The sequence below is a fragment of the Mytilus galloprovincialis genome, chromosome 13 (assembly GCF_965363235.1).
Source record: "Mytilus galloprovincialis chromosome 13, xbMytGall1.hap1.1, whole genome shotgun sequence".
NCBI lineage: Eukaryota > Metazoa > Mollusca > Bivalvia > Mytilida > Mytilidae > Mytilus > Mytilus galloprovincialis.
Window position 1 is genome coordinate 15510438 of NC_134850.1, and position 13735 is coordinate 15524172.

Sequence of the window (13735 nt, forward strand, 5' to 3'; positions counted from 1 at the left end):
TTTGAAGGAATGCATTCATGAATTGGAACCTTTGGTTCCAAAGATTCCTTGTGACTAGTAACCATCTATCAAAGAAATCATAAAAGGAAATGCAAGCTCTGTTACATATCATTCCAACTTAGAGATCTATACTCCATATGCAGGGGTCATTAACAGTCGTACAAAGAATTGCTGAAGTTGAAAGCAGGTTCCATTGCACTATATACTGACCAGATTGAGTGTGGATAAAATGAGAATTTGTATGAATATTTTTGGTTGTATTTGTTAATAGTGGTTGGTATGCTTGAGCATGTTGAGGGTCGTAAATTATGTGGACCACTTTAATGATTATTAACGGTAAAATTTTTTGCCAAATGACATTATTTAAAAGGTAATTTTTGGTGAATGATGATAAAATGTACACTTTCATATAGACGATAAAAAAATCGACTGATCTTGACAACTCACATGACTCACTTTAATTTTACTCCAAGATAGAGGAAACTCCCAACAGTATTAATTGAGACCTCTGACAAATTACATGAACGATAAAGACATTTTAAATTAACAAATCGCAGTAAAATTTTAATCAATTTGATATGGGGACAAAGTCCCCAATTACAGTAGAAAAATCAATAAAAAATTATTTTTTTTTAAATCGGTAAAATTTCCAGAATTTTTCATTCTACTAATGAACTCAAAATCGTTAACTTTTTTTTTCAGATCTACTTCCTGTTCTGGTCTTGTTTGCATGAGACTTAGAATAAAATATATATTTATCAACATATCAACAAATATAGGACGGAATTCAACACCCAATCATTTTTAATAAGTGTTTGATAATATGAAAAAAACGTTACCTGATAACAGCCTTTCTTTGTTTACATTGAATATGACGTCATAACTTAAATAACGTCACAACTATATCCCTAACAACAAAACCAATATCGGAAACGATAGGTACAATGTATTGCCGTTTCTTTTATCAACATGTTTGATTTAAAAAAAATGAATACAGACTTCATACCCATTTACAGATAATGCCTGCCTCATATTAGCCGAAATATCTGTCTGACGCCTGACGGTATAGGGCATTTAATACTACGTTATGTCTGAACTCTTGTTTTTCTGTCTAATTTAGTGATTAACTGATTAAATCAGATCTTAATAAATTTCATTTCAATTTTAAAATTTTCATGTTAATATGATATATTTGTACATTTATCCAACGGTCTTCTGTCATTATATGTATGCTTTTATTAAAATTTTTATAGAGATTCATCATAGAAAAAATGCTTCTCACTTGCTAACAGTTAAATTATCTATCAGGACAATTTGCAACAACTACTGGCTCAAAGGTCGTTGTTTTGAGAGCAAATACAATTTACAGAATTATACAAAAAACGAAACTTTCCTTTATAGGCAGTAAATTTTTCTTAAAATTATTACGAACGAATTATTGTCTCAAACAAAGTTTCTTATAGATCTTTTTAAAGTGAAAAACTTTTATAAAATAAATATAAGTTACCTCAAATATAAAAATATTATGTATAATTTAGTTTCGTTTTTTATTTATCTTAATTTTGAATTTTTAAAGTAAAGATGGCTGCGCCCATGAAGAAAACTGTGGAATTGTTTTACGATGTTGTTTCGCCGTATTCTTGGATAGCGTTTGAAGTATTTAGATTTTATTTATGTTACTTAGTAAAATAACCCTTTAGAATATTCCATAAAACATTCGGAACACGATGACATTGTATATTTACATTCTTTCAGCTCTAATATACCAGACATTAAGCTACATGAACAACTCCTAAACATTATAAATGAACATTCACTTGAGCAGATTGTAAAAAAGCCCACTAGGGGAGACAGAACACTTGATCTCATTCTCACCAACATACCAAGCATAGTCAACAAAGTGGAGACTATGCCTCCTATAGGAAATGCAGACCATGATATCGTCTATGCAGAATGTGCACTATCTCTCAAACACAACAAGGAAATCTTACCAGTACAGAAAAGCTAACTGGGAAAACATCAAACTAGATGTGAACAAACTCACACAAGAAATCAAAAGTCATTACCATAGTTCATCTACTGATGAACTATAGAATACATTTACAGAAAGACTACTTCAATCAGTCAAGAAAAACATCCCCCAGAAAACAATCACAAGCAAGAAAAAACTACCCTGGGTTGATAAAACATTAAAAATCATGATAAACAAAGTTAAAAGACTACATAAAAAGAGCAAAAACAGTCCAGAGCAAATGAAAAAATACAAATACTTAAAAAGAACATTACAAAAAGAAATGCGTAATGCCTACTGGAATTACATTGAAAAAATGATATTTGACCTACCAGTAGATGAACCAGATGACAACATCAGAAAAAAACAACCTAAGAACTTGTTTACATACATAAAAATTATGAAAAATGACAATACAGGCATTGCTGCACTTAGAAAAGATGGTAAACTTACTGACAATACATCTGACAAAACTAACATCTTAAATAGTCAGTTTCAAAAAGCATTTTCTGAAGAAACAACAAGTGAACCTATTCCGGATAAAGGGAAATCGAACTATCCAAAAATGAACAAGATCACCATCTCCAAGAAGGGTGTCATAAAATTACTGGACAAGATAAATCCTAATAAAGCAACTGGTCCAGATCAAATTTGCGGAACAGTACTTAAAGAACTTAGTAGCGACATTTCAACTGCAATCACCTACATCTTCCAAAAATCGCTCGATACAGGAAAAATCCCAAAAGATTGGAAACATGCAAATGTCTGTCCTGTTTTTAAAAAAGGTGATAAACACAACGCAATAAATTATAGACCCATATCTCTCACATGCATACTTTGTAAGATCATGGAACACATAATAGCCAGTAGTATGATGGACCATCTAGAAAATAACAATATTTTGTACGACCTTCAACACGGATTCCGAGCAAATAGATCATGCGAAACCCAACTAGTATCATTCATCCAAGAACTAGCAAAAAATAACAACAGTAACATCCAAACCGACATAATTGTGATGGACTTTGCCAAAGCCTTTGACAAAGTTCCTCACAAAAGACTTCTCTACAAACTGAAACAATATGGCATTGATGACAACACCCTAAAATGGATAGATGATTTTCTCACATCTCGGACACAAACAGTGATTATTGATGGTGTTCAGTCAGACAAAATAAACGTAACATCTGGTGTTCCCCAAGGAACAGTTTTGGGTCCGATCCTTTTCCTTGTATACATAAATGACTTTAACGAATACATCAAACACAGTACCCTCAGATTATTTGCAGATGATAGCATAATTTATAAAACAATACAAAACAAAGAAGACACACAAAAACTGCAAGAAGATCTCACATCAGCTGCAAAATGGGAGAAGGACTGGCTCATGTCATTCCATCCAGACAAGTGCTCAGTCCTTCAGATAACAACTAAGAAAAATCCATTAAATTTTGACTATACTCTCCACCAACATGTACTTCAAAAAGAAACATCCACAAAATATCTGGGAATTACTATACAAACTGATTTAAAATGGAACAAACATGTAAACAATATCACAGCTGCAGCCGCACAAAAGCTGAACTTTATTAAAAGGAACCTAAAAGTCAACTCAAAAACAGTCAAAGAAAAAGCATACATTGCACTTGTAAGACCAAAGCTAGAATACAGCAGCTGCGTCTGGGACCCGCACACCAAATCTCAAACACACCAACTTGAGATGGTCCAGCGCAGAGCAGCAAGGTACACCTGCAACAGATACCATAACACCAGCTCAGTCACTGAAATGCTACAAACTCTAAATTGGGCAACACTTGAGAAAAGGCGAATTAGAACCCGCATCATTTTCCTCTACAAAATTATACATCATCTTGTTGCCATATATCCGACAGACCTACTTACACAATCTGATACAAGAACACGTCAACATTCACATATTTACTCCTTCAGGCCCATACAAACCACTAAAGATTCATACAAGTACTCATTCTACCCTAGAACAATCTTGCAATGGAACCTTCACCCAGTAGCTGCAGTTCAATGTACTACTCTTGAAAGCTTCCGATAAACATCTAAACATTTAAATAAATTCCACAATGTATATAGTTTTAACCAAAATGTATAGTACAAAAACAGAAGAAAAAGAAGTTATGTTGAAATTTATATTTTTATTTTTGTATTATTCACTGTAAATAAAATTTATATCCCACGCACGCGCGGCATAGTAAAATCAGTGCCCGGCACGTTATCATCAGTATGTTGATGGAGTGCTGAATTATAAAGAAGAAGAAGATCAGATCAAGATCAATAATATAAGGCAGGCATTACCTTAGCTGCGGAACTGTAGCTCTTAGGTCCTTATGTTATTTGGTCCTGATGTTATTTTTTTACTATTTGCCGACCATCTATGGTCTTGAACTTTTGACGCATACAACAATCACTTTTCCATTGTGGCGTCAGATATTTTGTTTTATGACCTCAAATTTTACGGGAACCTGTGTGATATCCAGTAATGGTGGACAAATAGCGATAAGGTGTATGGGGACGAAGTCTGTATGAATTATTTTTTGGTGTAACTTAAATATTTGTTAAAAAGAGAAAGGGAAATACCGTAACGTTTCCAATTTTGGTTCTGTTGTTAGGGATTTTACTTGTGACGTTATTTAAGTTATGACGTTATGTTCAATGTAAACAAAGAAATGTAATTCATCAGGTACCGTCAATTCGAATCAAAGACAAAGAATTATTAAAAATGAAATATTGGTATTGTGTTCCGTTGAGTTCCTATATTTTACTAGACTACTCGATCGATCAAAGTCTCACAACAACGAGTCCTGAAGAAGGAAGTAGATTTCTGCGTTCTACGCAAATGAAGGAATTAAAAAAAGCGACAAAGAAAGTTTGAACGATTTTGAGTTTATTATTACAATGACAATGAAAATTTCGGGAAATTTTCCCAATATTTTTTTTTTTTTATCGATTTTTTTACTGTAATAGGGGACTTCGTTGCCATATAAGAAAAATGATTCTGTTCAGTTTCATTCAAGATTTTTAGCTTCAGATCAAATACTGAAATAGGGTGCACTATAGTGAATTGAACAAATACCGTATAGGCTACATTTTTTTTGTACATATGATATTGTAGGATTAAATAGTATCCCCCATTAAATGATGTTTCATGGACATTTCATAGTGAAATCATATCCAAATTGCATAAAAGTCTTGTCTAATACCAAATAATTTAATTAACAAAAAATGATAAGTCTTAATAGACATTTCATTGTTTTTAATTTCAAAGTGCTTGGCCTTCATTCTAAATGATCTTCTTTCATTATTATTTTACTCTGGAGGGTATTGACCATCACAAGAAAGTCATATAGCTGTTTATATTCACCATTTTCCATTTTTGTTTTACATCTGTGTTGTCTTGATTTAAATTTCAATTATGATTTAACTATATAATAGAAAAATATTTCAATGTTTGCTAAATTATTTCCCTTCTTTAAAGACAGAAAAAAAAGCTACACTATGAAAAATTGTCCCTTGTGACATATTTTTATAAAACATCCATAAAATTATGTCCAAGTACTAGGGACAATTTTTCACTAAAGGAGACACTATTTTATAGTTCACAAATGTGATATTCTGTCACGTGGATGAAATTTCACAGATGAACTGTGAAATATAGTTCAAGAAGACACAAATGCATGGGACACTTTTTTGGCTTAGGCCAAAAAAAAATATATGTCTGTTTAAGGTTACCCGACAAAGTAAATAATCCAATCATAAAAATAACGGGTAAACTTGGCCCATGATCAACTCGGACCACAACAAGATGAAAAAGCACACTCAAAATCATGTCACAAAAAATAAAATGAAAAAATAAAATAAAATGAAAATACCGACCTACTATACTATTTTTTTTTTAAAGCATGTATCCTTAAACAGAAAAATATTTTGTTTGGCCTTACAATATAACAATTAGTGAGATGATCAAAGACATTATAATTTTACCTATAATATTATCAGCATTTTTCTCTCCAGTTTTCATGTTTTTGGGTAATAAAAAAAGCAGTTATTTTATATAATTAAGATTAGGTCTTAATTAGCATTAAAAGGGTCTCCAGAAAATCTTGAGTATATCCAAATTTAGTTATTTTCCAAATGTATTGTCAGTTTTATTCAAAAGAGCAATCAAAGTAATTGGAAGGTTCTTTTTGTTGGAGAGTATCTGAGCATGCTGATATTTTTAACTACATGTTTACCTCCTTTTTTCAAGGTCCATTAAGATATGCAGAATGATGCAATTAATCTCTCTTAATATTATTGTGTCTGAAAGATATCAATTTAATTTGAATATAATATCCCAAGGTTTTTACTATTGGGAGTTTTTGACGCATTCTTAAACAACAATGTACTTTAGTAGAAAACTGTTGGTAGTTCACAGAGGTGAAGGGTCATTCCACTTTGGATGATTCTTGTTTTATTGAGGGAAACGACATTGAATATTGACCATTTTCAGAAAATAGTTTCTAAATGCTGTGGATACATTTTATTCAAGGGATACCAATTTTCAAGGATTTCATGTATATAAACAATGTAGGTACAATTTAAAGAAATATTAAAAGAAATACAAATTACACTGGCATAACAATATCAACATGATCAAATAGCAACGTGAACAAAACTGATTTTTTCCTTCAAATGGTACCCATAAAATTAAAAGAATCCTTAGTAACCATGGTAACCTTAATCAATTAACTTTTGAATTGCGACTTAAACCAAATTATTTTAAAAAATAACTGCTTATATGGATGGTCTTGACTGGTAAGAAAAATATGGTTTATCTTTTCAGGTGCTAACCAGATATAAGTCAGTATGGGGTAACATGGATCTAAAACTTAGGCCTTTTTTTCTTGGAGGTGTCATGAATGAATCCTGTAAGTATTCTTTAATTGATTTGGTTTTCAAAAATCAGACTTTTATAAACATACTGGAACATTGTTGTTCAGACTGACAGCTTAAAGGCAGAGAGTCACAGCTTGTTTTGTGTTCATAAATGCCTCTTTCAGCTCCTCTGACTGCAACAGGAAAATTAGAAATAAGGAATGGAGAAAATAGGTTTAAAAAATTAGGGATACAACTTTGACTTGAACAACCAGGTAAAGGATATGATTTTAATTTGATTGATCCAAACCTGGATGTTAAACTTTTTTTTATCAAAAATGTCATATGATGCTAAAAATGAAAAGAGGAACTAATGTCACAGTGATAATTATTAGTATTTTTTTACACACAGCAAATCGTCCACCAGCTATGGTACCTGCTAAAGGGGCTTACATGATGAAATATGATATTCCTAGACTAGGAACGTATTATCAAGTGCCTATAAAAATTCCAAAGGTAAGTCTAAGATGTATTTGATACCATAATAGTTGTTCTCTAATTTTTAGTTATCTAATTTTCAATCATGCCACATCTCTTTATATTTAAATGCCTGACATGGCAGAATGTAATACAATTAAAAATAAATCAATTAAACAAACATGATGAAAAAATGAAAAGCAAATATGACACTGACCAATAACAACCACTGAAGAAAAGGCTCTTGAATTAGGAAAAACACATACATAATGTCCATTTAAGATAATATGTCTTTGATTATTTTGCAAAACTGTAGATTGATCATTTGATACATGTACCAATTTTTCGTGGATTATGGTATTATTATTTTTTTCATGAAATTTTTTTTTCACAGAATCCATCTGAAGTAATGTTTGAGAAAGGGTCTCTGACAGCCATGAGATTTATAACAGCAGTAGATATTGACCATCCAGAATGTACAGAAAACCTGTCACGAGAATTATGGATGAGAGCTTGGTGCAGGGTAAGGCTAAACAAATTATGTTATTATAGTAAGGGATTCTTTACAAATGATTCCTATGGATGGTAGGTCAGGTTTTTGTACCCTTGTGCAAGATAGGACTACCTAGTATTATCCAGAATTATAGTTGAAAATGTAAAAATAACTATTTAACCATTCAAATCATTGAATGGTTAACAAAAAGGATGACTGAAATATTGTTTGAAAAAAAAGTTTTCTACATTTCCAATTGCCTTTAAATAATTCATGGTTCACCTAACAAACAAGCAAATTCAATATTAGATATGAAGTACACATTCAAATAGTTATACTTTAAACTATCATTTTTAATCATATGTATATCTAAAACAATTGACATATTAGGGTGTTAAAATCAAGAAAAATGAGATGAACAAGAAATTAAAATACATTTACTATATACATTGAAAAATCAGGAATTGTTTTGTCAACTGTATACATTTTAGAAGCATATTAAACATCATTGAAGCAAAGTTTTTATACACAGTTTTGTTTTTGACAGGATGAAGGCATCTTTAACCAGAATGATTTCTTAGAGGTAAGATTATATCATATTTTGAGATCATATAATTTTGCATGAAATTACTCTTTATGCTCACATGGTAGATTGATCTAGTAATAGTATACCACATTTTGTTGTTTAACTCAATACCCATAGGTTCATGAAACGAAACTTAAGATTAAAATATATGCATTAAAAAAACATTAAATCACTGAACAAACTATAACAACTTGAACTAACTGATATCAATAAAAATGGGAAGATGTGGTATGACTGCTAATGAAACAACCTATCCACCAGAGACCAATGGACATCGATGTAAGCCACTACCTGCCAACTGTCACTAATTGAGTGGGATTTGCCCCATGAAAGCTCCCAAACGGAAATTTTGATAGAACAACTGTGTCTACAATTAGCAGAACAATCAGTTTTACCATGGCTTTAAGAATGTACAAGTATGAAGAAGCCAAAAACAACATTAAAATACATTTAAAGCCACTATTGAAGGTTTTATAGGACTATAAGAGCAATCTTGCTAGTTAAACTCCCATGGGGCCTTGGCATTTTGAAATGTTGCCAGGTATGTAAGCCACTGTATGTCACTGTCTGCCTTTAACAATTAGAACACCCCAATAGCGTATAGAAGGCCCTTGCATGACAACACGTGAAACATCTGAAACAAGAAATAGACCAACCAGCTGATTTATACTAAAACAGTAAACAGAAAAGAAAAATGACATAGTAATCAAACAACAGCCTGTGAATTACAGGCTTCTGATTGGGATGTGTATATAAAGAATATTGTAGATTTAAACATGTCTGTAAGTGCTAGCCTGTTAAGGTGTCATACCACCAATTACTCCCTCAAATTTAGAACGTATGTGAAAGTAGGTCTACTCGGACAAAAAAAAGTGCATTTGATGTCATTGTTCACTTAAACCAACAAACAAATTTGCAGAAATGAAAGATTTGTTGAAAGAGAAATATATTAAGACCATTTTGAACCAAAACTTACCTGTCTATGAGTTTGCATTAAAAATTGAGGATTAATGCGCTCCATAGTATACTAATTTAAGATTTCCAGAAAACCAGGTGTTATTTTTAGTGGTACCTCCTTTCGGAAGCTCTCTGCTTTCTTATATGATTTTGAATGTATGTTGAAAATTGGCATGCAGAAAGGTGACACCTGTACAATTCAGGATATACCTAGTTTCTATGAAGTTAAACTTAAGGTAAAATATTTAGAAAGCTGTGAAAATTGCAAAATTTGGTTGAACAGATAGGGACTTTTAATTGGTGGTATGACACCTTTAAGCATTCCATAGAAATAAAGTGTAAAAATCAGTTTGAAATGGAAAGACTCATCAGATCTGCATGCGGTACACAATAAAAAAAGACCAAAAGACAAAAGACCATTCCAAGACACTGGCAGTTTACAAAGCTAATCACAACCAGTGAATAAAAAACGTTTTCCCAGAATAATATCAATTAGGAAACACCCAACAGATTTAGACTTAGGACATCATAAAGATGACAAATAAGTGATTTGAATATATTTAATACATGTAATAGAGATTATCAAAGATATGGCATGAAATATTCATAACACAAAATACTTGCATATGAGCAAAGACAACAATGATGAAGTTCCTGATTACAAAAAGACACAATACATGTGTGACAGGATTGCTTACCTTAGTACATATATGGTAGATAGTGGTTGAACAAAGAAGAAGTTCAAAGACCTGCCTTGGAATAAAGAGTTCCTGGGTTTGAGTCCCAGACACTGCAATTTTAACTGGAATGTCTGGTTACACATGTCATAGGGTTGTTTAAATAGTGCTACCCTTATTTATATTTCAATATAATTTCATTCAAACAGGCAGCCAAGAAAGTTGGAATAAGTGAAGAGATTGCTAAGAATGCTTTAGCTAGAATAAAAGATGATGATGTGAAAAACAGATTGAAGAAAAACACAACAGAAGCTTTAAATTATGGGGTATGGTTTCTTTTATTGCCTCTTATACTGTCAATTCAGAAATTATTATCCAGTTTACATTATTGTGAAACAAGCAACAGGGCACCAGTGCATTAAATTTGATAGACTCACATTGTTCTAGTAATGCTCTTATAGAACATGGTTTTAAATTCATTTTAAGGTGGTACATAACACTACAGGGAGATAACTTTGTAAAAATCAGCTGAACTTTTAATCATGTAATATTGTTAAGGAAATATGAAGCTTCTTAAAGAACAAAATCATTGTTTGTCAAACTGCTATATATCCAGTGAAATTATTCCGATAACATGTGTGGTTTAAGTTTTTTCAAATTTTTTATATTTTTGTTAAAGCCAATCAAAGTAAATATTTAGTCAACATTCTATGTAAATTAAGGAGACTCGAGGGTACAAAAAAATCAGCAAAAATTGAAACATTTGTTTTTTCATTACAAATTTTATTTATTACACTATTAGTTGTTACTTTATGATATGGTACAAAAATTGACAAAAAAAAATCAATTTGTTTTAGCCCCAGATGACTTTAAAATGTTTATAACACTGAAAAAGCTCCTTAGTGTCTCCCTTTGGTGAAAAAGTGCAATTTTTTTGCATAAAAATTGAAATAACTTTTTTAATTTATCAGTGACCTATATTTTTTATTATTTTTTTCAAATGAACCGTACTTAAACTAAACTACTGTAAAATTTAAGCGATTTCTGTAATTTAGTTCTTTTTTTATTACGATTTTACCTTTTTTTCTCCTATTAGTTCAACAGAAAAAAAGTACCTTAACAAAAATGCATGCTTCTTTCAAAGGCACATTGTGATCTTAAGTTAACGGTGACCTCAAATTTTTATTTAATTTTTCCATTAAGTATAGGATAAAGTTTATGTATAGAAAAAAAAGCGAAATCCTATATTTAATATAAAAATTTCGATATTACCTTTTTTTCACCTATCCTATTAGTTTAACAGAAAAAAAAGTACCTAAACAAAAATGCATGCTTATTTCGAAGGCAGATTGTAATATTACATGAACTGTGACCCCATATTTTTATTTTATTTTTCTATTAGGTATAGGATAAAATTATTTATAGAAAAAAATAGTGAAATCCTATATTAGAAAAAAAAATGATTTATACCTGCCCCTTAAAACAGATATTTTTGACAAAACAGAAAAATGAGCACTCTGAAGATTATATGGCACATTGTAAAGAAACCATATTTATGTTTCCAATCTTATTTTGTTTTTGTGAAAAGTAAAAATTTGGGTTGATAAAATTTTCATATTACATGAGAGTATCACTTCTGTAAATTCAGAAATTATTGCAAGTAATCTTATTTGACATGCTTTTATTTTCTAACAACAGTCACTTTCACACATGAAAATAAAAGCTGAATTGGATCAGATTATCTTATACATGTTGGGTTTTTTTTCAGACATTTGGTGCACCAACAATAATAGCTCATGTAAATAACAAACCAGAGTTAGTGTTTGGATCAGATAGATTCCCAATTCTTGCCATGTTATTAGGTAATTTATGTTCTGTAATTCATATTTTATTATATAGAAAAAGAAATAAAAAGATTTCTAGTAGTTTCCATTTCATCCTGATGTATAATGAAACCTGCACACCATATGAATGGGTATATATATAGATATTACCACTGCATCAAGTGTGATAATATAATTATCCATTCGAGACAGTTAAATTTTCAAATTTAAAACGTGAGGCTCGTTGAGCGTTTTAAATATTTTAAATTTACCTGTCATGAGTGGATAAATATTGTATAGCTCAAGATTTGGTGGTGGAATCTGTTTCTCTAATGATTTTTAAATGATATGCATACAATCTTAATCCTTCTTTTCGAACAACCTGCAAAAAGAAGTCACAATAGGAATTTCAGAGGAAAGCAAGAAAATTTGACGTCATGATTTCAAAAATCATGATTATGAAGAACTGAGATAAACAAACCATATATATATATAAATGAATGAAAGGATAAGTGGGGAAATACCTCAAAGACACATATAATTTTGGAGGGCAATAAGTCTTAAACAATAGACAGGTGTTTAAACAATATGCCAAGCTTTAAAAGTGTCCCGAGTGCAGAAAATTACGAATAATTTCCAAAAACTAACAAATCTGCAACCAATATCAAATTCTCCAAATACCAAAACTTGAAGGTATGAAATAAGACAACCACTGAAAAGATATGTACATGTATATACCAAATTAGGTCATGTAGTGTTCGCAATCTTTTACTCCAAAATTTATATTGCCAGACAGGGATGGGAATTGTAGAGTAAAATAGTATTTATACTGAAATAGTATAAGCAAGAATTCACAGGAAAAAAAAACCTTTTTAGTTGTTTTATTTACGTTCTGCCATGCTTGTAAATGTATATATAAATGTAACTGTAGAGAGCACCTTTTATTTTTTTTCAAGATTTAAGAATATACTTTGAATTTATTACTTTTTTAGACGAAGAATGGAAAGGACCACAAGCAGAGCTGTCCAAATGTAAATTGTAGTGTATGGAAAGCTACCTACAAGTGTGAAGATATAGAGTGATTTTCTGTGATTATTTGAACAAATTTGATTATCATAAGTCGTAGTGACAGTTGACTGAAAGAACAATGTGAAAATCTGGTTGTTAATATCTGTGATAATAATCAAATGTGTAACCAAGATATGAGGCTTGTAATGGGGATACCTTCATCACAAATAACAGAGAAATATCTTGCCAAATGACATTAATGGTAATTTTTTGTGCATGAAGATAAACTGTACACTTTCTTTATAATGATAAAAAATCAACTGATTTTGAAGACTCATGATAAATTTTTCCAAAAATAAGGTAACAGATAACAAATTGAGACATCTGACGAATCAAGATAAGGATACTTTCACAAATCACAATCTTTGATGAATCATGATACAATGTTAACGAAATTTGACGGTATCCGGGCCAAAAATTACCGTTTGACGTCTGACGATAAAGGACAGTTCTTCCCTTAAGGAGATACAATTTTTTTTTTCATGGTATGATTACCAATATATATCTATTAATGAAATAGGAACCTCAGTTTTATTGATGAATCCACAGTAAATGCCATTTTATGTATTAACTTTACAATCTATCAATTTTGTTTTTACCAAATATATATACAATTAATATATTTATTATTTACTCAGGGTTTCATGTAAAGGTATTTGTAAGAAAATTGTCTTCAAGATTTTTGAAAAGACCAGAATGGAATTACAAATTCTTTGGTAATCTTTGGAAAGACATGAAATTTATGCATTCTAGGGT

General features: G+C 30.9%; 1 protein-coding gene across 1 annotated transcript; it reads left to right on the top strand.

Annotated features, from left to right (window-relative positions):
- Positions 1-1574: 1574 nt before the first annotated feature.
- LOC143056064 (glutathione S-transferase kappa 1-like) lies at positions 1575-13230 on the top strand. Its single transcript, XM_076229141.1, has 8 exons — positions 1575-1656; positions 6867-6951; positions 7311-7414; positions 7770-7898; positions 8416-8451; positions 10298-10414; positions 11857-11950; positions 12904-13230. Exons 1-8 carry the CDS (start codon positions 1582-1584, stop codon positions 12951-12953), a joined length of 690 nt encoding a protein of 229 aa, XP_076085256.1. The 5' UTR covers positions 1575-1581; the 3' UTR covers positions 12954-13230.
- The last annotated feature ends 505 nt before the right edge of the window (positions 13231-13735 follow it).